At 42.5% G+C, this 23,814-nt stretch overlaps 2 protein-coding genes across 4 annotated transcripts in view; one reads left to right on the forward strand and one right to left on the reverse strand.

Moving 5' to 3' along the window:
- HIGD1C (HIG1 hypoxia inducible domain family member 1C) overlaps nucleotides 1–13,979 on the forward strand; it is a 48,875-nt gene extending 34,896 nt beyond the window's left edge. For both annotated transcript variants that reach the window (XM_077297817.1, XM_077297818.1), the window contains exon 4: nucleotides 4,810–13,979. In XM_077297817.1, coding sequence (XP_077153932.1) covers nucleotides 4,810–4,874 — 65 coding nt within the window. In that variant the 3' untranslated portion in view covers nucleotides 4,875–13,979. The remainder of the gene's footprint in view (nucleotides 1–4,809) is intronic.
- A 4,037-nt stretch (nucleotides 13,980–18,016) lies between these two features.
- Nucleotides 18,017–23,814, reverse strand: part of SLC11A2 (solute carrier family 11 member 2) — a 75,778-nt gene continuing 69,980 nt past the window's right edge. The window contains exon 17 of one of the 2 annotated variants that reach the window (XM_077297803.1): nucleotides 18,017–19,334. In XM_077297803.1, the coding sequence (XP_077153918.1) occupies nucleotides 19,254–19,334 (81 nt within the window). In that variant the 3' untranslated portion in view covers nucleotides 18,017–19,253. The remainder of the gene's footprint in view (nucleotides 19,335–23,814) is intronic. The other variant, XM_077297802.1, reaches the window with a different exon arrangement.

Genomic DNA, 23,814 nt, shown 5'->3' on the forward strand with positions numbered 1-23,814 from the left:
GAAAGAAAATACCTTGATTGTACCATATCTGGACGATTTCTTGGTGATAGGCTCCTCCCCGCAACATTGCGAGAGTCGGCTGGCGATAGTAATTCATTCCCTAAAGGAATTGGGTTGGCTGATAAACATAGGAAAATCCAGACTAATGCCTTCTCAGGTCCAGGAGTACCTAGGCCTCACTCTAGACTCCAAAAAAATGGAATGTCGGCTCCCGGAGAACAAAATACAGAAACTGAAAAGTTTAGTGTCAAGAGTTCAATCTCTTCCCTCCATAACACTCCGTCAGGGTATGTCCCTCTTAGGCTCCATGACCTCTTGCATCCCCGCGGTACAGTGGGCCCAATTACACTCAAGAGATCTCCAATGGCAGATATTGTCAGAGCAAATCCATCTAGGAGGGCATTTAGACGGGCTGTTAACTCTATCTCCTCGCACCAATCACTCTTTAACATGGTGGAAATCGCAGGAAAATCTTTCCCAGGGAATCCCATGGGTAATTCAGATCTCGAAAGTCCTGACCACGGACGCAAGCCCCTCAGGATGGGGGGCCAATCTGGGCGATCTAGTAGCCCAGGGCATTTGGCCTCCGTGTCTAGCAAACGAATCCTCCAATATGAAGGAACTTCTTGCGGTCAAATTTGCCCTTCAGGAATTCCGAGTGGTAGTATCTTACCTAAATCACCAAGGGGGCACCCGTTCCAAAAATCTAATGGAAGTGACCAACTCAATCTTACAAATAGCTGAGAGAAACCTCCTATCCCTAACAAGCCTACACATAAAGGGAGTAGACAATTACAAAGCAGACTTCCTCAGTCGGTCCAGCCTAAAACAGGGAGAATGGGAACTAAATCAGGCGATATTTACCCAGATCACGGAAAAATGGGGTGTTCCCAAAATAGATCTCTTTAGATCTCTTTTTGTTTAGAGTCATCTAAACAAAAAAGTAGCCTCCTTCTGCTCCCTGTCTCCTCTGGGGAACCCAGTAGTTGTGGACGCTTTCCTGATGTCTTGGAGTCACCACCTGGTCTATGCCTTCCCTCCCCTTATTCTGATTCCAGCAGTGCTGAGGAAGATTCGGGAGGACGGGGCGCTGGTCATCTTAATTGCCCCGTTCTGGCCGAAGAGACCTTGGTTCTCATGGATGAGGAAGATGTCAATATCCGACCCTTGGGTATTACCAGATCTCCAGGATCTATTGTCGCAGGGCCCGGTCTGTCATCCACGAGTCAAGAACTTGCACTTGACAGCTTGGCTCTTGAGAGGAAACTATTAGAAAGCAGGGGGTTCTCCCCGGGGTTAATTTCAACTTTGTTACAAAGTAGGAAGCCGGTTACAACAAAACAGTACGGCAAAATATGGAAAAAGTTTCTGTCCTCATCAGGTACAAAAATAGGGAAAGAAATTACCCTTAATTCCATATTAGAGTTCCTACAAAACGGGTTGCAGATGGGGTTAGCCACTAGTACCCTAAAAGTTCACGTGGCGGCATTGGGAGCCCTATTTAATTTTGACAGCTGCAAATAGATGGGTCTCTAGATTCATCAGGGCAGCAGGAAGATCGAGGCCTCTTCTGGTAAAAACTGTTCCTCAATGGGACTTAAACCTGGTCCTTAAAGCCCTGACTAGTCCACCATTTGAACCATTACACGAAACTTCAATAAAAAACCTATCTCTCAAAACCGCTCTGTTAGTTGCCCTCACTTCTGCCCGTAGGGTTAGCGACTTACAGGCTCTCTCAGTTAATCCTCCTTACACACAATTTCTAGAGGATAGAGTCATTTTGAAAACAGACCCAGCATATCTCCCGAAAGTGGCTTCGAAATTTCACAGGTCTCAAGAGATATCTCTCCCATCCTTCTGTCCCAATCCTACAAATAAGGAGGAGCAAACATTACATACATTGGATGTAAAAAGATGTCTCTTACATTACCTAGAAGTCACTAGAGAGAGTAGGGAGGATTCCTCTCTGTTTGTGTGTTTCCAGGGTCCCCGGAAGGGGAAAAAAGCATCTAAAGCCACCATAGCAAGATGGATTACGGACGCCATCAGTCTTTCATACTCGGCAAGTGGGATGTCCGTTCCAGGGGAGGTTAAGGCTCACTCGACAAGGGCAGTGGCAACTTCCTGGGCGGAGAAGGCCGGAGCCTCCATAGACAAGATATGTAGAGCTGCTACCTGGTCCTCACCATCCACATTCTATAGGCACTATAGATTGGACCTAATCTCCTCTTCAGATCTTACCTTCGGTAAAAGGGTTCTGGAAGCGGTGGTCCCTCCCTGAATGTACTATCTATGCAATTCTCTCCGTGGTGCCGTCATGGGCGATCAGAGAAAAATATAGTTCTTACCGATAACGGTATTTCTCTGAGCCCATGACGGCACCCGTACATTCCCTCCCTTCACTTGTGGGTGCTCACATCAAAATAGTGCCATAGTCTATTCATAGTTTTAAAGTCACGCGGTATCTCGTTATACTAAACAGATAAAATTAACAAATGTTTTAGTAGTCTCCCATCATTCTCTATGTAAAACAACTGATGCAGGAGAGTGGTACCGCCTTTTTATCTGTAGGTTTCCTGTCCTTGGTGGGCGGATCCCCTCTCTCCGTGGTTCCGTCATGGGCTCAGAGAAATGCCGTTATCGGTAAGAACTATATTTTTTCGAATTAACATATGTGGAATTATATACTTAACAAAAAAGTGTGAAACAACTGAAATTATGTCTTATATTCTAGGTTCTTCAAAGTAGTCACCTTTTGCTTTGATGACTGCTTTGCACACTCTTGGCATTCTCTTGATGAGCTTCAAGAGGTAGTCACCGGGAATTGTCTTCCAACAATCTTGAAGGAGTTCCCAGAGATGCTTAGCACTTGTTGGCTCTTTTGCCTTCACTCGGCGGTCAAGCTCACCCCAAACCATCTCGATTGAGTTCAGGTCTAATGACTATGGAGGCCAGGTCATCTGGCGTAGCACCCCATCACTCTCCTTCTTGGTCAAATAGCCCTTACACAGCCTGGAGGTGTGTTTGGGGTCATTGTCCTGTTGAAAAATAAATGTTGGTCCAACTAAACGCAAACCGGATGGAATAGCATGCCGCTGCAAGATGCTGTGGTAGCCATGCTGGTTCAGTATGCCTTCAATTTTGAATAAATCCTCAAGTGTCACCAGCAAAGCACCCCCACACCATCACACCACCTCCTCCATGCTTCACGGTGGGAACCAGGCATGTAGAGTCCATCCGTTCACCTTTTCTGCGTCGCACAAAGACACAGTGGTTGGAACCAAATATCTCAAATTTGGACTCATCAGACCAAAGCACAGATTTCCACTGGTCTAATGTCCATTCCTTGTGTTCTTTAGCCAAAACAAGTATCTTCTGCTTGTTGCCTGTCCTTAGCAGTGGTTTCCTAGCAGCTATTTTATCATGAAGGCCTGCTCCACAATGTCTCCTCTTAACAGTTGTTGTAGAGATGTGTCTGCTGATAGAACTCTGTGTGGCATTGACCTGGTCTCTAAGCTGAGCTGCTGTTAACCTGCGATTTCTGAGGCTGGTGACTCGGATAGACTTATCCTCAGAAGCAGAGGTGACTCTTGGTCTTCCTCTCCTGGGGCGGTCCTCATGTGAGCCAGTTTCTTTGTAGCGCTTGATTGTTTCTGCAACTGCACTTGGGGACACTTTTTCAAAGTTTTCCCAATTTTTCGGACTGACTGACCTTCATTTCTTAAAGTAATGATGGCCATTCGTTTTTCTTTACTTAGCTGCTTTTTTCTTTCCATAATACAAATTATAACAGTTTATTCAGTAGGACTATCAGCTGTGTATCCACCAGACTTCTGCACAACACAACTGATGGTCCCAACCTCATTTATAAGGCAAGAAATCCCACTTATTAAACCTGACAGGGCACACCTGTGAAGTGAAAACCATTCCAGGTGAATACCTCTTGAAGCTCATCAAGAGAATGCCAAGAGTGTGCAAAGCAGTCATCAAAGCAAAAGGTGGCTACTTTGAAGAACCTAGAATATAAGACATAATTTAAGTTGTTTCACACTTTTTTGTTAAGTATATAATTCCACATGTGACTGTACAATTTTCATAGTCATGAAAAAAACAGTAAAATCTTTAAATGAGGTGTGTCCAAACTTTTGGTCTGCACTGTGTGTATATATGTGTGTGTATATATATATATATATATTATTATATTCAATTTAGCAGGTAAAAGTTGTAGCTGAGGAGCTTTTCTGCTGGAAAGAGAATGAATGTATGGTAATAGAAACGATGATGCATGTGTGAACTGAAACTGTGCTAGAAGAAACACTTGGATCCGTTAAATAATAATGGTACCGTTGATGTAGTTGGAGCAGTATTTGACAGTGTAATGGTCAGCACTGCTGTCTTGCGTTTGTATTTCTCCGCCTTTGTGTAGCTTTCTTCCCGGCGGTCCGTTGCATTCTCACATTCCAAATCATTGGTTTCTTAGCCTCCTATAGAATTAGACTAGGTTCACTCTTGCAAAGCTTTGTCATTTTTGCTGGAAGAAAACTCTCCCTACCAGAAACCAAAAAGACCCCATTACAGTGAATGGGGTCCCTGTGGCACATTTGGGTAAGCTGGATACATTTTTCCTTGCTTGAGCTTGTAGAGCAGAACGCTGGTGTGAACCTAGCCTTAGGATAATTAGATTGAGCCTCATTTCCTGTTTCTTATTTATTGTCAGCATATCCTGCAGCGCTAGAGAAGGATATAGCCAGATCCGGCACAGCGCTACATTTCGGTATGTTTATAATTCTTTCCCTTTTTCTGATTTAGGTGTAATTTATTCCATGTACAAGGAATACATCAAGCCTCAATTTGAAAATCATTCTGAAAAATGAGGAATGACGTAGAAGCAGAAGCTGCCGGGAACATAAGTGTCGTCGTAGACCTGTCTGGTAATCGACCTCGGGTCCTGGACAAGTTGACCAGTATTGTTTTGTCACTAGCTAAATGACCTTTACTTTGTTATAACACCACGTTTTGGTAGTTTCATTGACTGTGATGATTATGTGCCCGTAAATCATTTGTTTTTACAGTTATCGCTACAGTTTGACTGGAAATTCATGAAGCAAAAAAATACTTCCAGTAATAGTGGTGGATGGGGTGCACTACATCAGCACAACATACTGTAATTGTCAGCTGTAATTTATTTCTCTGCTGATTTATAGAAACCTAAGACATACAGAATACATGGCCTTTTCTATACATACGTTCGTTCGTACATACGTACGTACGTTCGTTCGTTCATTTTGCCTGGAGCGTGTAATAATTCAGACTCCTTTCCAAGCTTTGCCAAGTTCAGTCACTTTCCTCTACTGTGAGTCCTCCGTGCCTCTTTGTAAAAGTGAACAGAAGTCCAAGGCCAGGGTCACACTTGCGAGTGCAATGCGAGAAACTCGCGCATCAATACTCGGCACTCGGGACCGGAGCATTCAGCTACATAGAAATACGTGCAGCCGCACACTCCGGTCCCGAGTGCCCGTGGCAGTGCCGGGTATTGAGGCAAGAGACTCGTGCGAGTTTCTCGCATTGCACTCGCAAGTGTGATCCCGGCCTAATAGTCTTACTGGTCTCTGGTCAGAAATGTTTCTGAATGTGGCCCAAGACGTTGACTATTCCTTGGTGGCTCTTGTGTAGCTGAGCATGTTCTACATGAGTTGCTAAGTCCTCTGAATACTGTATCCCACCTAGTAGAAGAATTGCTGATCTAGTTAGGGAACACAAAAGCACAATATTGAGGCATCTTCAGCCTTAACTTCATAAATGTAATCAGTTGATTGTCTTTATTTTCCATGCCTGCATAACACCAGCATTTCAGCATGTGTTCGATTTCAGCAAAATCCTTTAGTCACCCATTTTTCTTCTTCTTCCTTAGGCTACTTTTACACATCAGGTTTTTTGCATCAGGCACAATCTGGCGAATTTTAAAAAAAGGATCTGTTTTTTTATCCCCCGTATCTGTTTTTTTTTCAGAGTTGTATAAGCGCCGGATTGTGCCTGATGTCCAACCTTTCATCCATTTTTTTAGCGAATCCGTCAAAAATTAGTTTTCCGTCGGAAGGAGAAAACGTCCAGAGCAACGTTTTTTCTGTCTGGCGGAAAACCGCACAACGACTGATACGGCCAAAAGCGTATAAGACGCAGGTAGAAATGGCCAAATCCGCCGGATCCAGTTTGTAACAGAAATCATGCATTTTCTCTCTTCTCTTTCTTTTTTTTTTTTTTTTTTTCTCTTTCTTTCTCTCTTCCCCGGTGAAAAAGAAAAATGAATCCAGCAGAAAAAGTGGATTCATCACATCAGTTTTTCACTATTTGCGACGGATCCGTTTTTTATAAAATTAGCCGGATTGTGCCTGAAACAAAAAAAACTTGATGAGTGAAAGTTGCCTTACATGGGTGATAACCACTGTGGTTTTGTCCATTTTTAATCTCTGGATTCTGAACACATGGGAGATCACTGTGGCGTATGTGATAGAGACGGCCCTCCCTGATTTAGCCACCCAGGACAGAAGGGCCAGGTGCTTGTTTCCTTCCTCTACACCAGCGTTTCTCAACTCCAAGACTCACCAACAGGTCAAGTTTTCAGGATATCCTTAGTATTGCACAGGTGATAATTTCATCACCCGCTCAAGCATTAATTCCATCACCTGTGCAATGCTAAGGAAATCCTGAAAACATGGTGGGTCTTGAGGACCAGAGTTGAGAAACACTGCTCTACACCACGTCCACTACCGTTAACAACACTGTTGTTGTAAATTGTAACAGTGAGTCTTGCACAAGTATCACCACCCAGTTGTAAAGGGAATGAGACCAACCAGGGTTGTGCACCCCTCTCTCCAAAGTGGCCAAACGCTGCCATAGGCCCACCCCTGCAGTGGAAGCACTCCTTGGTTTTTTACATTCTTGAGGTTTTTTTTTTACTGCAGTAAATGCAGCCAGTCAGTTTTGGGTTTAGATTGTTCATTAATCTATCAACATGTCACACTAAATTGGCTTGTTCAAAGTGGCAAAGGATCGTCCGATCATCGTACCTTACACAGTTAATCTTGACAAGCCAGGAAAACCAAACTTAGAGGGGTTGTCCACTACTAGGACAGCCTCTTCTTGAACTATATTAGAAAACCTGTACTCCCCTCCCGTGCTGGAGCCGTTCCAGCGATATCACACTCGCGGTCCCAGAGCTCTGACACATGGTGCCCAATCAGCGCTGGCATCACTGTCCCTGCCTTCGTACAGATTGAACATGAAGAGGAAGCCATGGCTGCAGCTAATCTGACTTCCTTTTCATGTTTGGCCCATACAAAGGTGGGGACAGTAACGCCAATGCTAATTGGGAACCGGTCACCACGCCTCATTCCACCGCACCAGAGCTCCGGAACCGCAAGTGCCAACACCGCAGGAACGACGCAAGCACGGGATGTGAGTATAGGTTTTTTATTTTATCGGGGTCAAACCTTTTCGTTCAAGAAGAGGTTGTCCTAGGGGTGGACAACCCATTTAACAGATCTCATCTTAGTCTGCCATCCGCCTTAACATATAATTCCCAAATAGTGATCAATCTAAGGTGCCAAAATTGATCTTATGTATGTGTAGCTTTACTTCTGACTGTGTAATGCAGAGGTGGGGAACCTCAGGCTGTGTACGACCCTCCATGACTTTTTATCCAGCCCCCAGGGCAGATTCTTGGGAAACACGATGCTTGGACCAGCCTCTATATTTTGACGGCCGCCAGATCATTCATCTCTTCTTTCTCCGTAAGCACATGCACGCAGTGTTCACTACTGAACGTTGAGGCGCGAGCAATGAAAGATTACGTCCTGACACCAGTACCATGTCAGGACGTATTTGTGGGCGGAGTTAGCGCGTGATTTGTACGGCCCCCGAAAGATGGTATGAACCCGATTTAATGGCATAGTCTAGGTGTACTAATTAGCATAGTGCCAATTTTTTTGCTCACCAGTTTTCTTAATGCAACATAGAATGCATCACACATTCATCATCTGGTCTGCAAACATATCCACGAGTGTGAGGCTGGCGCACCAAGGTGCCATGCTCTGCCATGTGTGTATTGTACATCACCAGCCCCAGTGCAGTGGTATGCATCAGGTGCTGGCCGTTCTAGTCCTTTCATGCCAGTGGGTGACGTTTAATGCAAAAAGTGAATTCTATTTCTATAAATTACTTTCATGGTTTCTTAGTAAATTTATACTGTGTGACAAAATGCACTTGGTGGTCTCATTCTGTACAGTGCAACCAATAAATGCCAGTGCTGGTTGTCGGAGGCCGAATTTTCCAGTAGAGTATATTTTTTTATATCTGTCCTCAAGTTTAAGGACGGGCACCGCATTATTCCACTAAGTGAACGTCCGCTGCATGTGTGAATGGGATCATTGCCTTGTGGATACAGACCTGGTATACCTTGTCTAATATCAGATTTAAAGTTAAAAATCCCAAACGATGTGGACATTCTTTTCTCTTTATGTATTACTAAATGCCTTTCTTTATTTGCTGTCAGCTACTTTTGGACACAGTAATCCAATAGGATGAATCAGAAAACTTATAACACTTAGGAGACTACTTTCTATGGTGCGTTAATTCATGTTATGAACTATTCTCAGCTCTCCCACATCTTCATGTGAACCTTTTATACATAGATCGTCCTTGGATGTGTTTTCACTGTATAATTTGTATTTCAGTGTACAATAAAACACTTATTTGGCGACATGTATATGTCTTAATACATATTTACATAGATGTGTGTCATGTACAAGAACACTATGCGGACCCTCTGAAGTCCAATAGTTCATCATAATGTACCATTCCACCTGCTTGGAGGTAAAAGTTGTCCCCTTACCTAATGGGCCACTGTGCGACTGCACAGGTGTCACCAATGGTATGTCCGCCCCTACACTACCTAAGGCAGTGTTCCCCGACTACAGTCCTCAAAAGCCACCAACAGGCCATGTTTTCAGAATTTCCTTAGTATTGCCCAGGTGAAAATTGCAGTACCCGCACAGGCAATAATTCCCCTTGTGCAATAGTAAGGAAATCCTGAAAACATGACTTGTTGGTGAGTCTGGAGGACTGGAGTTGGGGAACAGTAACCAAAGGTTTTGTTTGGCACTGAACCAAATTGAAATGATGCACTTAATTAGTGTGTCAATTTTCCTTTGCCACATGGGTTCTGAGCATATAATGCACCAGTTCTAGTCAGTTAATCCTCATCACAACACTGTTAACATGGATGTTTTTTTTTCTCATCTTATGAATAGGGGGAGATGTAGCAAAATAAATACAAAGTGGTGCAGTTGTCTTGTGCTAATAGAGATCCCATGTCTTTCTGTGTACTTTTAGTGTAATTGGTGCTCGCCAAGATCCAGAAACCTGGGTTGTATTAATTGGGAGACCTCATTTTGAAGAACTGCTATAGACATATTGGATCCTGGTTTGAAGTACCGTATATACTCGAGTATAAGCCGACCCGAGTATAAGCCGAGACCCCTAATTTTGCCACAAAAAACTGGGAAAACTTAATGACTCGAGTATAAGCCTAGGGTGGAAAATGCAGCAGCTACCGGTAAATAGATACCAATAAAAGTAAAATTGATTGAGACATCAGTAGGTTAAATGTTTTTAAATATCCATATTGAATCAGGAGCCCCATATAATGCTCCATACAGTTCATGATGGGCCCCATAAGATGCTCCATATTAAAATATGCCCTATATAATGCTCCACAAATGCTGATTATGGCCGCATAAGATGCTCCATAGACTATTATGCCCCATATGCTGTTGCTGCTATTTAATAAAAAAAAATTACATACTCTCCTCTCGTCGCTCAGGCCCCCGGCACTTGCTATAGTCACCTGTTCCCCGTTCCACCGCCGACCGCCACTGTGTCTTCCTCGTCCTCTGCACTGACCAGGCAGAGGGCAGCGCGCACACTAATCGCGTCATCGCGCCCTCTGACCTGAGCGTTACTGCAGAGGACTCGGAAGACGGAGTGGACGGTGGATCGAGGGACAGGTGAATATCGCGCACTGTCCCCGTCATACTCACCTGCTCCTGGCATGGTCCCTGGTTTTCCGGGTGCTGACTGCTTCTTCCTGTATTGAGAGGTCACATAGTACCGCTCATTACAGTAATGAATATGCGGCTCCACCCCTATGGGAGTGGAGATGGGTCCATATTCATTACTGTAATGAGCGGTACCATGTGACCGCTCAATACAGGAAGAAGCTGTCAGCGCCGGGGAACCAGGGACGTGCAGGGAACGCGCCAGGAGCAGGTGAGTATGATTAGACAGCTGCCGCTCCCCCTCCCCTGCCGACCCCTGGGAATGACTCGAGTATAAGCCAAGAGGGGCAATTTCAGCCTAAAAAAATGGGCTGAAATTCTCGGCTTATACTCGAGAATATACGGTAATTGCAATTGGGGTTCTGGGCTCCTGTTTCTGACTGATTTATTTAGTAGAATGAATCATAATGGCCACTGCTGAGTGTCTGAGAATAAATAATTCTGGGTGTCTATATGTGTACGTATATATGTATACATTATACATTCTTCCAGGCATTGGGATTTTTTAAATATATCTTGTCACCTATTTTGGTTCTTTCTCCCCCAAAACACCATGTTGCATTGCTTAACTACTACTATATATGGAAAATTGCATATACATACACATATATATTATGCGCAATTTTCCGAGACCTGTAGCAGCTCAATTTTTCAGGATATGGGGCTGGGTGAGAGCTTATTTTTTGCACTCCGAGCTGACTGATTTTAGGGGAGCTATGATCTTTTGATTACCTATATATGTATATCTGCATACTCGTAATGACCTGAAGAATCACATTGGCAAGTCAGTCTTAGTATTTGGTGAACATGGTATAAAGAAAAAAAACTGGAATTGCATTTTTTTTTTTGCAATTTTACCCCAGTTGGAATTTTTTGCCCGTTTTCCAGTATACACTATATGGTAAAATCAGTGATGTCGTTCAAAAGTACAACTAGTCCCGCAAAAAACAAGTCCTCAAGTTTCATATATTGATTAAAAAAAAAGCTATCTCTCTGGGAATAAGGGGAGCAAAAAACGAAAATGGAAAAAACTGAAAATCCCAAGGTGGTGAAGGGGTTAAATATATATATATATATATATATATATATATATATATATATATATATATATATATATATATATAAGGGTTTTTTTTGGTCCCCCTCCCAAAAAAAACTTGACATGACTGGAGCGTTTTATAGACATTACTTTATATAATTTATTATCTTTTTGCATGTTATCAGTGTGAAAAAAATGGGTATCTAAGATTCCAGGCCTCACTAAACCTGACTGATGACTGAGTTACTAGGAAAATCTGAATTTTGACTATTCCAAGCTGAATATATTTAAAGGGGTTGCCCACTACTGAATAATGCCTTCTTAAGAGTTACACTGCCCCAAATAAAATAAAAGCGCATACCTTCTGATCCAGGCACCATACCAGTAATGTGAGTGCTGTCTCCCTGCGCTCATGTTATACTATGCCCAGGGCTGCGGAGTCAGTAAGCCAAACCTCCAACTCCTCAATTTCCCTGACTCCGACTCCCTCATACATGGCTCATCTTTAAGTGATACATTTACTGTAGTAAAATGGTAATATCAGGCTTTTAATCACCATTTTGATACAATGATCTGGCTGTTTAGAGAGAACATAAAATATATTTACTGGAATACAACTGTAGAACATAAAACTTTATTAAATTGTAAATATGTAATACACTATGCTGTAAGTGGGAAAAACCAGTTTGCAACAAAAATGTACTGAGTAACTTTTGTGCAGTCTATGAATTTGTTCTGAGAAATAGTATCGCCTCAAGCAGATCCTCCTTCATACATGACCTAAAATCTGATCTAATTATTTTAAGGCTAGAGAAGTACTTGCCCTAAAGGCAATCTGTCACCCATTTTTTGTGATGTGATGTAAAAATATTCAATTTAGTGACACTTAAGCATTATAGCAGTACTTTTAGTACCCCCTGACTCCCACCTTTGATGCATAAATACCGTTTTTTAGCTCTCCCGCGGTGTATGTAAATCTCCTCAGTCTAGTCCAATGGGCGTGGCTTATTCTCCTTCCCTCCCCCCCACTCCTCGGCTTGCTGTACGTATTGTGATCTGTGAATATCACAGATCCCGTAGAGTTGCTGTGTGTGCGCATTGAAATGGCCTCTCGCGCGTGCGCAGTATGCTTTGCCCAAGTGCGGGCGAAGCCGAAAAGCATTAGTGCACATGCGCCGGAAGTACTATGTCCCGGAAGTCTTTCGCTGTGTCCCGGGACATAGTTCACCCGCGCATGCGTACTAATGCTTTTCGGCTTTGCCCGCAGTTGGGCAAAGCATACTGCGCTGGAGGCAATTTGAAGGTCACTGATGGACTGTAGCCTACACACTTCCGTCATATGGAACAGATTTGTTTGACAGAAATGTGATGGCCAGGACTGTGGAGCCGGAGTTGGAGTCGGTGTAAAACGGGCCAACTCCTAAAATCTATAATAAATTGGGTACACATGTCCAATGCAGTATGTGCTCCAAATATAGGAATTTGGGAAAGTTATGAAATGTCTTATAAATGTCCTGTTCCTGATCTAAGGATCTCAGCTTTTAGTTTGAGCTGAATCTGTGCTTCACTGTATGCTCAGTAGTGACCAATACTGTGGAGATGGAGTTGAGATGAATCTGTGCTGCACTTTATGTATATGCTCAGTAGTGACCAGTGCTGTGGAGATGGAGTTGAGATGAATCTGTGCTGCACTTTATGTATATGCTCAGTAGTGACCAGTGCTGTGGAGATGGAGTTGAGATGAATCTGTGCTGCACTTTATGTACATGCTCAGTAGTGACCAGTGCTGTGGAGATGGAGTTGAGATGAATCTGTGCAACACTTCATGTACATGCTCAGTAGTGAGGCAGAGCTGTGGAGTCTGAGTCACAGATCGGAGGTTTGGCTTACTTACTCCACAGGCTTGGTGAGGGCTGCAGACCATAATCGCCTGCTGGGGGCCGTATCGCTCTGTAATTAAATTTTTCTACCAGTGAGATGTAAAGGTACCTTCACACTAAACAACTTTCCAACGAGAACGACAACGATCCGTGACGTTGTAGCGTCCTGGATAGCGATCTCGTTGAGTTTGACACGCAGCAGCGATCTGGATCCCGCTGTGATATCGCTGGTCGGAGCTGGAAGTCCAGAAATTTATTTGGTCGTCAGATCGGCGTGTATCGTCATGTTTGACAGCAAAAGCAACAATGCCAGCAATGTTTTTACATGGAGCGTGAACGAGAAGTGAGTCGCCGTTATGTCACTGGATCGCTCCTGCATCGTTCTGGAGCTGCTGTGTTTGACGTCTCTACAGCGACCTAAACAGCGACGCTCCAGCGATCTAGTTTAGGTCGGATCGTTGTCTATATCGCTGGAGCGTCACTTAGTGTAACGGTACCTTAAGAACACCCCCCAATTAAAAGTGACATTTTACTGTTTGTATATTATTACACACGTTGAATGCACTGATAAATATTTAGATGTCAAGGAGCTTGCAGCTTATATCTATGGGGATACAGATTGTAGATTCTGTACACCTAACAGGCTTATACAATATCTGCACTATCCGGGGGACAGTGCACCTTAAATTAATTGCTTGTAAGGAAATAATTTATTAAAAATGTATGATGCTATAGGTGCAGTTTCTATGGCTTCACCTGTCTAATATGTATTAATAATTGGCTCGAAGACTGTTCATTATTGTATTAATTTGTGCTTTTAGCCTTGGCATTACAAAAAGTAATACTGACCCAGCTTTAAATTACCCAAATACTTTGTATCTCAGCAGGTTGTGTTTTAGTTTGTTTTGTTTGATTTGTTGACTTATTAAATATACTATTAGCACACATGACGTTGTCGCAATCTTTATCTCCTGTATCCATTGTTGATTTGTAAGAAAACCAGTACAAAACACAACTTCATTTTTATAGTCACTTTTATTAATAACACTTTAATTTTCCCTCATTAAACAGAATTTCCTTGTCAGCTAATATATGAAAGGCACATTGAGGACCCACTGTTTCCTCTAGTGGATAACACAAATCGTCTAACAACATGGAAGGTTTCAACGTGATACAAAACGCTTCTAATGAGGACAGTTATTTCCAAAAAACCACATTGGACTTCATTTTAAAAGTGCAAAAAGTTTAGCTGCAAGTGAAGGACTTCTAATGCTGTTGGTGTCCTCTCAACTATTAAGACCAATTCCATTGCTAGATCAGAGCTCCTCAGATGTATCCTTCTAATGAATATTTACCACAATTACTTTGAGCTATGGTACAGAGTTGGATCGTGGTTTAAGAGAGCAAACTGTGGCAAAACTGCAGATACTCTTCCCCACAATTGTGACTACATGTTTTCGAACAGATCTTTCTAGGAAATGACCCTAAAACTGGAAACCCATGCTTATGACACCGCTTTGGAGAGAAAAAAAAAACAGAAGAGGTTTTCCATGTTTTTTTTTTTCAATACTGTGTTCTTAGCCATAAAAGAAGTTCTGTCGTCTCTCTTCTCCATTAACTTTGGTTTGTGTTATTCCTCCTGAATATTTCTGAATAAATTGACAACTAGGCGTCATCATTCCCCTTAAGAGAGGGCGTGTCCTGCACAGTGTACCACTGATTGGACAGTGTGCTAACACCCAATTTTCGATTTATGCATTATTTTCTTGGGAGGAATAATAAAGTAACGGAACAATGAAGTGGAGAAATCCAGAATTATTTCATGAGCCAGTATTTATTTACTGAAATAGACAGGGGGAGGCAACCGGTATATTTTAAAGTTACTTGGAAAGTCCAGCAAAAAACGTACAACACAAAGGTTAGAACTAAAAAATAATATAAAAGTAATATTGCAGTTAAGACTTGCATCAAGCGTAATTTTGGTCAGAAGGTCCAAGTGCTGGACATAATGATTTTCTTCTCTTAATATATGACAGAGCAGAGTTAGGGTATGTGCACAAGACATATTTTCCAGGGGGGTTTTAAGTGCTACAAAAAAAAAAAATTTAAAAAGAATAACACCATACACAGCAATTGCAAAATCACTTTTGTTTCTTCTTTTAGCCGCTTCACAACTTTCAAAGACTGAAGAAGTTAAAAAGTGACCTGACAAATCTTCGCGACTTTTTGGAAAAGCTAACACTATTTTAGATTAAAAAAAAGATCATGCTTTAGGTTAAAAAAACAAAAAACAAAACACTGCTGGCATTTTGCTAAAGCTTCTTCTGGCTCAAAAATGATGCAGGTAATCTGGCATCTCAAAGACATTGTGTGCACATATCTTTACTGTGTATCGGTGGCTCCAGCCATGGGCAACTCAGCGCTTCTTTGCATTAAAGAGGCTGTCAAGGATTTAGGTTAGTTCATCAAGATCAGATCAGTGTGGGACCGACATTAATATGCGATGACCTGCTCCAGTGATTGCCAGATATAAGAATTTTTGGTTGCAGAATAAAGCCGCCACGTAGATTTAGTGGCCACTTCTAAGCCCTGCAGTTTATCTCCCATTCAAGTTCAGGCAATAAGGCGCAGCAAGAGGGAACAGTTACAGGGAACAACGGTACATACGGGGAGAAGATGGGAGTCTGCTCGATGATGGGAGAGAGTCTGATGTATTGGGCTGGCAAGTTCTAGAATACGGGGGGGGGGATACATGGAAGACATTTTGGTGACACAGGTGCAGATTGCAGATGACAAGACTGGAATAAAACACGTGAGGGGGTTATGGCAAAAATGAATAGAGGGGATGTAATAAGTAAGTAATGGCGAGCCTAATGTGTCTACTCTGGACTTTAAATTTGCTAAACAATAGGTGCCAGTGCTATTATGTAATACTGGGACCACATCTTGCTATCAATTTTCAAATACTAAATTCCTAACGAAAGCGTTCTATAGTCCTAATAAATAAAGGACGTAAAACCTGTGGGATGTACCATTGACCATTGATGTACACTAGTGATGAGCGAATATACTCGTTACTCGAGATTTCCCGAGCATTTTTTAGTGCTCAGAAATTTCGTTTTTCTTGCCGCAGCTGAGTGATTTACATCTGTTAGCCAGCATAAGTACATGTGGGGGTTCCCTAGCAACCAGGCAACCCCCACATGTACTTGTGCTGGCTAACAGATGTAAATCATTCAGCTGCGGCAAGAAAAACTAAATTTCTGAGCACTAAAAAATACTCGGAGGACACCCGAGCGTGCTCGGGAAATATCGAGTAACGAGTATATTCGCTCATCACTAATGTACACCTGATCTTTGGGGAAAGGGATATAGATATATATTTTTTAAAATCTTAAAATACTTGTGAGGCCTTATTCACATGTCCAGGTTTTTTGCATATTTGCTATACATTTACTTATTTTTTATCAGACAGCACATTGGTGCAATAATGTCCTTTTTTGCAAATCGATGGTCCACATAAAAAAAACAGACACGTGTGAGTTTGGTCTAATTCGCAGACCAAACTCCTACATCCTGCAGAACACACCTGACATCTGTGTTACAAACATGGACATGTGAATCTGACCTTAAACAATGAAATTCAAGAAAATGTGAATGTATCAAATGCACAAACAAATAATTTACATTTCTGTTTTAAAATCATTCTATGCTGCTGTGCATAGCTGGTTACATAATTTCGGCTTTAACACTGTTCTGTCTATTGCGGGAGTCGATCAGGATCATGCAGCTTCTTTATTCAAGTAAAAGAACAAAACAAGGAATCTGGCAGACCTATTGTAGGTCACTTAGATCTGTTAAATAAGAGCACCATATCCATCATTGTGCTTTTAAAAATGGAAGCCAGATCCATTTGAACAGAGAAATATAGTTAAAGGGAACCTGTCACCCCCAAAATCGAGGGTGAGTTATGCCCACCGGCATCAGGGGCTTATCTACAGCATTCTGTAATGCTGTAGATAAGCCCCCGATGTAACCTGAAAGATGAGAAAAACAGGTTAGATTATATTCACCCAGGGGTGGTCCCGCTGCTGGTCCGATGGGTGTCGCGGTCCGGTCCGGGGCCTCCCATCTTCACTTCATAGGATGACGTCCTCTTCTTGTCTTCAAGCTGTGGCTCCGGCACAGGCGTACTTTGTCTGCCCTTTTGAGGGCAGAGCAAAGTACTGCAGTGCGCAGGCGCCGGGCCTCTCTGACCTTTCCCGGTGCCTGCGCACTGCAGTACTTTGCTCTGCCCTCAACAGGGCAGACACAGTACACCTGCGCCGCAGCCGCAGCGTGAAGACCAGAAGAGGACGTCATCCTATGAAGATGGGAGGCCCCAGACTGGACCGCGACGCCCATCGGATCGGACCGCCCGCCCGCCCAGGTGAGTATAATCTAACCTCTTTTTCTCATCTTTTAGGATACATTGGGGGCTTAGCTACAGCATTCTGTAATGCTGTAGATAAGCCCCTGATGCCGGTGGGCTTAGCTCACCGTCTACTTTGGGGGTGACAGGTTCCCTTTAATGGGAAAGCACTGATGAAGGCATGTGGAGAGAATTATATCTTCAAGTCAAATATCCACAGCTGCATAAAAAAATGTATATTGTAGTCCATTGATTTAATGGTCATGATCTTTGCAGTATGATCTTAGCATTTGAAACGTGAAAGTTAAAGGGATATTTCAGTTTTTTTTGTTATGTAAGAAGAATTGTATAAATCAATAATGGTTTAAAATCTTGAGCAGAATTGTGTACGCCATGGATATAACATGGCGTCATTCTTACCATTCCCTATATGTAGTGTTCCAACTAGCATTCAGTTCCAAGAGGAATGTGCTTGATGTACATGTAAGAAATATTGGCCAACAGAGACCAGACAATGGTTTAACAACTAATTTTCTGGTATAAGTAAAGTATATACGCGGAATTTTAAATCATGTATATTAGAAAATTTTTATTTTCTATTTTATATAAAATCAAAACTGAAATTTGCCTCTATGTACATTTCTAATATGCACTTGGAGGTATAGCTTCTCCCACAATCGGTGTAAGAGAGATGATGTAACTTCGAGCATAACTGGATCTACACAGCATTCTGCCCCTAAGAGCTGACGATCTAGTCTTACAGCGCATGTCCTGACTTCCATATCACAGAATCACTCTTCCCATAAGAAAGAGATGACTCAATTGAAATAAAATCTTTCACTTCACATTTAACAGTCATAATACATATAGATGATTACAAGGCACAGAGAGAAAATTCCCCACACAGGCAGCACCGTTATTTGGGGTCTGTTCCCCGGTCCGTGCAGCACTTGTAAGACACGGGCTGCATCTCTACGACCGCACCCATACAGTCCACCTAAACGGCTTTAGTTTTGATCTGTCTTGATCTCCGTACGTATTTTAACCATCTTGGAAACGGTGATAAGAATGTTGCCTACGGCAAAAAAATGAAAAAATATCTGCAGAAAAATTAAGTTGTAAGGAAAATATCTACTTAATGGTGCATTGATCTTTTTCCATCCACAACTCCGTTATATTCCAGCAGTTGACACAAAACAGTAAATCTGTCCATAATGTAATGAAGTTGGCCAAGCAGCCTCCCGTCCGAAGACTATTTCCATAATCCACGTGTCTACAGTAAGACACATAGTTGCTTCTGACAACCATTTAGGCGATGGTTTTCATTTACCGTACATCAATCTTCATGTGCAGATTGTCAGGTGAAATGACTGGGTGGCTGCTGGGTAACCCCACTTAGTTCGTCAGTTTCTTCTATTCTGCCTCAATTTGTACTGATCACACTAATTTCTACTATTCACTATTATGGTAAAAACAATTAAAACTTCATTAGCGGCATGGCCCTTCTTGCCACTCTACACAAACATACTCCAATTCTCAGTGGCTGTCATCTGGATGAAGGCTTACCTTTTCTATAAAATAGTGACAATATGACAGTTCGCTACGGACTCTGATCATTAAGAAAGTGCTAAAAAAATCTATAATAAATATAACTAGAGTTGTGTTGATGGTCGTGTTCACTATTATGCTCTTCTTTTTGTTCCTAAACTGTGACATGGCACCTCATAGTTGCTGAGTTCTCCTAGATTGGGTCTACAGGAGATGAAGATCTTCAGAGTCGGGGTGAGTATGCCATGTGACCCCCATCATCATCGGGAGGAGGGAAGGTCTTCCTTCTCCATATTGTTTAGTAAGAAAAGCTCAGGAAAGGTGTTCAACCCCAGGTTATACTAAAATAGAAGAAACGAAACATGAGAAATTACACAAGAAAACAAAAGAATGTACTTTTATACATATGACTGAAAGTAGCAGTTCATGAGGGGCTACAGAAAACTGGAGGGTACATGAATATGGACCCAAGATGGATAACATTTACACTTAGAGGATTCTAGTCGAATGTACGTAAAAAAATTCTCTATAGTCTCTTGGTCCATTAACAGTACCCAGAGGGGAAACATGTAAAAGGAAGCTGGGGCCAGGCGCATACGGCTCTGGCTACAACTTTTAGGCTATGTGCACATTTTTCACCCGTCTATACAGGCTGTAGGTTGGCGAGTAGAGGAAGGAGAGTAAGGCTATGTTCACACGATGCGGTTTTTGCTGCGGATCCGCAGACGTTTTCCATGCAGGGTACAGTATAATGTAACCCTATGGAAAACGAAATCCGCTGTGCCGACGATCCTTTTTTCCGCTAGAAAATCCGCGCTGATTTTCTGCGGAAAAAAAGAAGTACCATGTCAATTCTTTCTGTGGATTCCGCTGCGGGTTTCCACCTGCCCCAATAGGAAAGTGCAGTTGGAAACCGCAGTAGAAACAGGACCAAAAACCGCAGTGGAGATGCACCGCGGATTTCCACTGCGGGTTCTCAAAATCAGGACCTGAAAAATCCGCAGGCAAAAAAGGATCGTGTGAACATGGCCGAAAGGGGTAAATACACATTAAATAGGTCATGGATGAACGCTCGTTTGGACAACCGCTATCTCTCCCGACACAATTGATGAAGCCACAATGTGTTTTCAATGGGTAGAGAAAGTCGATGCCGTCTTATAAAGCGCTGGAATTCTACTTGGCCGATCCTTCTCTCCCCTTACATCATCTTATGGGGGAGAATCCGGTGCGCCCCCTCCCCCAGACACATTATAAGGTTAGTCAACAAGATTTGGACAACTTTAATGTGTATTGGGAGCCTTTACGAATGACTGCAGGGACTGGCTATACAGGATTTAATCATCTGCAACCCATGACACAAAGAATCTGAATACACAACATGGTAAGATAGTTTTAAGATTATTTGCAAAGTTGCTTTATTTTACATTTTAGATGATTGTAAAATTGCACATCGCTTTTAAGGTAATATTTTATTTATATTATTGCAAGTTTGAGAACTAAAATAGCATAACAGTACAAAAATGTCAAGATGCAGTAGTCATGTGTATACATGTACTTACACCGTCCACTGCCACTATTTGTAATGAAAGCTTGTAAAACAGTAAAAACATCACATATTCATAGGATGGCAACATACAATTATAGCATAAACACTAGAATAGGTAAGATCAGCCCACACCCACCCCTTACAATGCTTTTTAAGGCCCTCATACACATAAGAACCCAACACCCATGACGTGTATGGTGACTTCCTGACTCTCCAGTCACATGATGTTGAGGCAAATGAGGATTGGGCAGGTGAAATTTAAAAGCTCAATGTTTATTCTCCCTGGAAATACGTGACCACCAGTTGTGTCTGGCCACAGCGTTCCCCTCTCTGGCCTCTAAAAATACATAAATGCTCTCCTGGCTTGAGCGTTCATGTGTATGTGGGAGTATGGAAAGGTAGCTGTCGACAGAACACACAGTAAGTTTACAAGGATTGGACATGTTCAAATCAAACGTGCGCGACCCTTTGAGTGTTGGTGGAGAGCCAAGTCACGTCCCATAAACAATAGATGGCCGGGCTAATCCTTAAAACCAGGGCTGTGGAGTCAGTGTCCATTTTGGTGGAGTCGGTATAAAATATATAATAAATTGTGCTTGGTAGTTCAGTGCAGTATTGGCTGTAATTTTTTTTTCATAAGAATTTGGGAAAGTTATGAAATATCTTCTAAATGTCGGTTGCTCCGAGGCGGATTGACTGGGTGGAGGCGTTAGATGTCCTGTGCAGGATGGAGGAGATGAGGGCTTTTGATGACAGGTCGGGTGTCAGCTGGTATGCGGTGTGGCATCCGTGGATTCAATTTAAAGAGGATCAACATTTACAACTCTGGATAACTCAAGATACATTGCCCCGTCTCCTATAGTGGAAAATTTGCCAGGCCTTAGGTTACTGAAGTCCTATTACTAGTACTGATCTCCGTTCTTTTCTTTGCTCTTCTTTCTTTTTCTTAACACTCTCTTTTACTCTTTATTATGTTTTTCTTGCCCATTTGGCCCATTTTACCTCTTCTCATGATATATGCAATTAAAACATATATATTGTTGTAGGATCAATCTTGGTGGTGGCGGTACTGCTGATGAGGAGGAAGAGGGTTAAATGTTGTTTTTTCTTCTTTTTCTTTATTAATGTGAATGGTTACAATTATGTTTGTGAATATTACCTTTTTGCTCAATAAAAATATATTGAACAATAAATGTCTGTTCTGTTCCCGATCTAAGGATCAGGGCTTTTAGCTGAGATGAAAATGTGCTGCACTTTATGTACATGCTCAGTAGTGACCAGTGCTGTGTAGTCGGACTTGAGATGAATCTGTGCTGCACTTTGTGTACATGCTCAGTAGTGACCAGTGCTGTGGAGTCAGAGGTGAGATGAATCTGTGCTGCACTTTATGTACATGCTCAGTAGTGACCAGTGCTGTGTAGTCGGACTTGAGATGAATCTGTGCTGCACTTTATGTACATGCTCAGTAGTGAAGCAATGCTGTGGAGTCGGAGTTGAGATGAAAATGTGCTGCACTTTCTGTACATGCTCAGTAGTGAGGCAATGCTGTGGAGTCGGAGTTGGGATGAATCTTTGCTGCACTTGACCAGTGCTGTCTAGTCGGAGTTGAGATGAACCTGTGCTGCACTTTCTGTACATGCTCAGTAGTGAGGCAATGCTGTGGAGTCGGAGTTGAGATGAATCTGTGCTGCACTTTCTGTACATGCTCAGTAGTGAGGCAATGCTGTGGAGTTGGAGTTGAGATGAATCTGTGCTGCACTTTCTGTACATGCTCAGTAGTGAGGCAATGCTGTGGAGTCGGAGTTGAGATGAATCTGTGCTGCACTTTATGTACATGCTCAGTAGTGACCAGTGCTGTGTAGTCGGACTTGAGATGAATCTGTGCTGCACTTTGTGTACATGCTCAGTAGTGACCAGTGCTGTGGAGTCAGAGGTGAGATGAATCTGTGCTGCACTTTATGTACATGCTCAGTAGTGACCAGTGCTGTGTAGTCGGACTTGAGATGAATCTGTGCTGCACTTTATGTACATGCTCAGTAGTGAAGCAATGCTGTGGAGTCGGAGTTGAGATGAAAATGTGCTGCACTTTCTGTACATGCTCAGTAGTGAGGCAATGCTGTGGAGTCGGAGTTGGGATGAATCTTTGCTGCACTTGACCAGTGCTGTCTAGTCGGAGTTGAGATGAATCTGTGCTGCACTTTATGTACATGCTCAGTAGTGACCAGTGCTGTGTAGTCGGAGTTGAGATGAATCTGTGCTGCACTTTCTGTACATGCTCAGTAGTGAGGCAATGCTGTGGAGTTGGAGTTGAGATGAATCTGTGCTGCACTTTCTGTACATGCTCAGTAGTGAGGCAATGCTGTGGAGTCGGAGTTGAGATGAATCTGTGCTGCACTTTATGTACATGCTCAGTAGTGACCAGTGCTGTGTAGTCGGACTTGAGATGAATCTGTGCTGCACTTTATGTACATGCTCAGTAGTGAAGCAATGCTGTGGAGTCGGAGTTGAGATGAAAATGTGCTGCACTTTCTGTACATGCTCAGTAGTGAGGCAATGCTGTGGAGTCGGAGTTGGGATGAATCTTTGCTGCACTTGACCAGTGCTGTCTAGTCGGAGTTGAGATGAATCTGTGCTGCACTTTATGTACATGCTCAGTAGTGACCAGTGCTGTGTAGTCGGAGTTGAGATGAATCTGTGCTGCACTTTATGTACATGCTCAGTAGTGACCAGTGCTGTGGAGTCGGAGTTGAGATGAATCTGTGCTGCACTTTCTGTACATGCTCAGTAGTGATCAGTGCTGTGGAGTTGAGATGAATCTGTGCTGCACTTTCTGTACATGCTCAGTAGTGAGGCAGTGCTGTGGAGAGGGAGTTGAGATAAATCTGTGCTGCTCTTTCTGTACATGATCAGTATGTACATGTTTTCTTAGAAAATGATCGCGTCATTATGTTTGAACCTAATGACCAGTGAAGGAATTATTGAAAGAGGCGCTAACCTGGAATATTCAGAATTGGAGAACGTTGTTCTAGATGAAATGGAAGGGGTCATGTTATGTGAGGAGCTGAAGACACTACTATAGTGGAAATTAGCATGAGATGACTGCCAACATTTATATAGCCACCTGCTGAAGAGAGGTATTCACATAGTTCCCACTTATTACATTTTTGGAGTGACGTGAATTATGCCAATAAAGTGATTTAAGGAGAACAGCTTCATAAAATGGAACACAACCTACATGTATCTGTGTATAAACCGAATCAGAACAGTCCGAGTGG

Source organism: Ranitomeya variabilis, chromosome 3, assembly GCF_051348905.1.
Source record: "Ranitomeya variabilis isolate aRanVar5 chromosome 3, aRanVar5.hap1, whole genome shotgun sequence".
NCBI lineage: Eukaryota > Metazoa > Chordata > Amphibia > Anura > Dendrobatidae > Ranitomeya > Ranitomeya variabilis.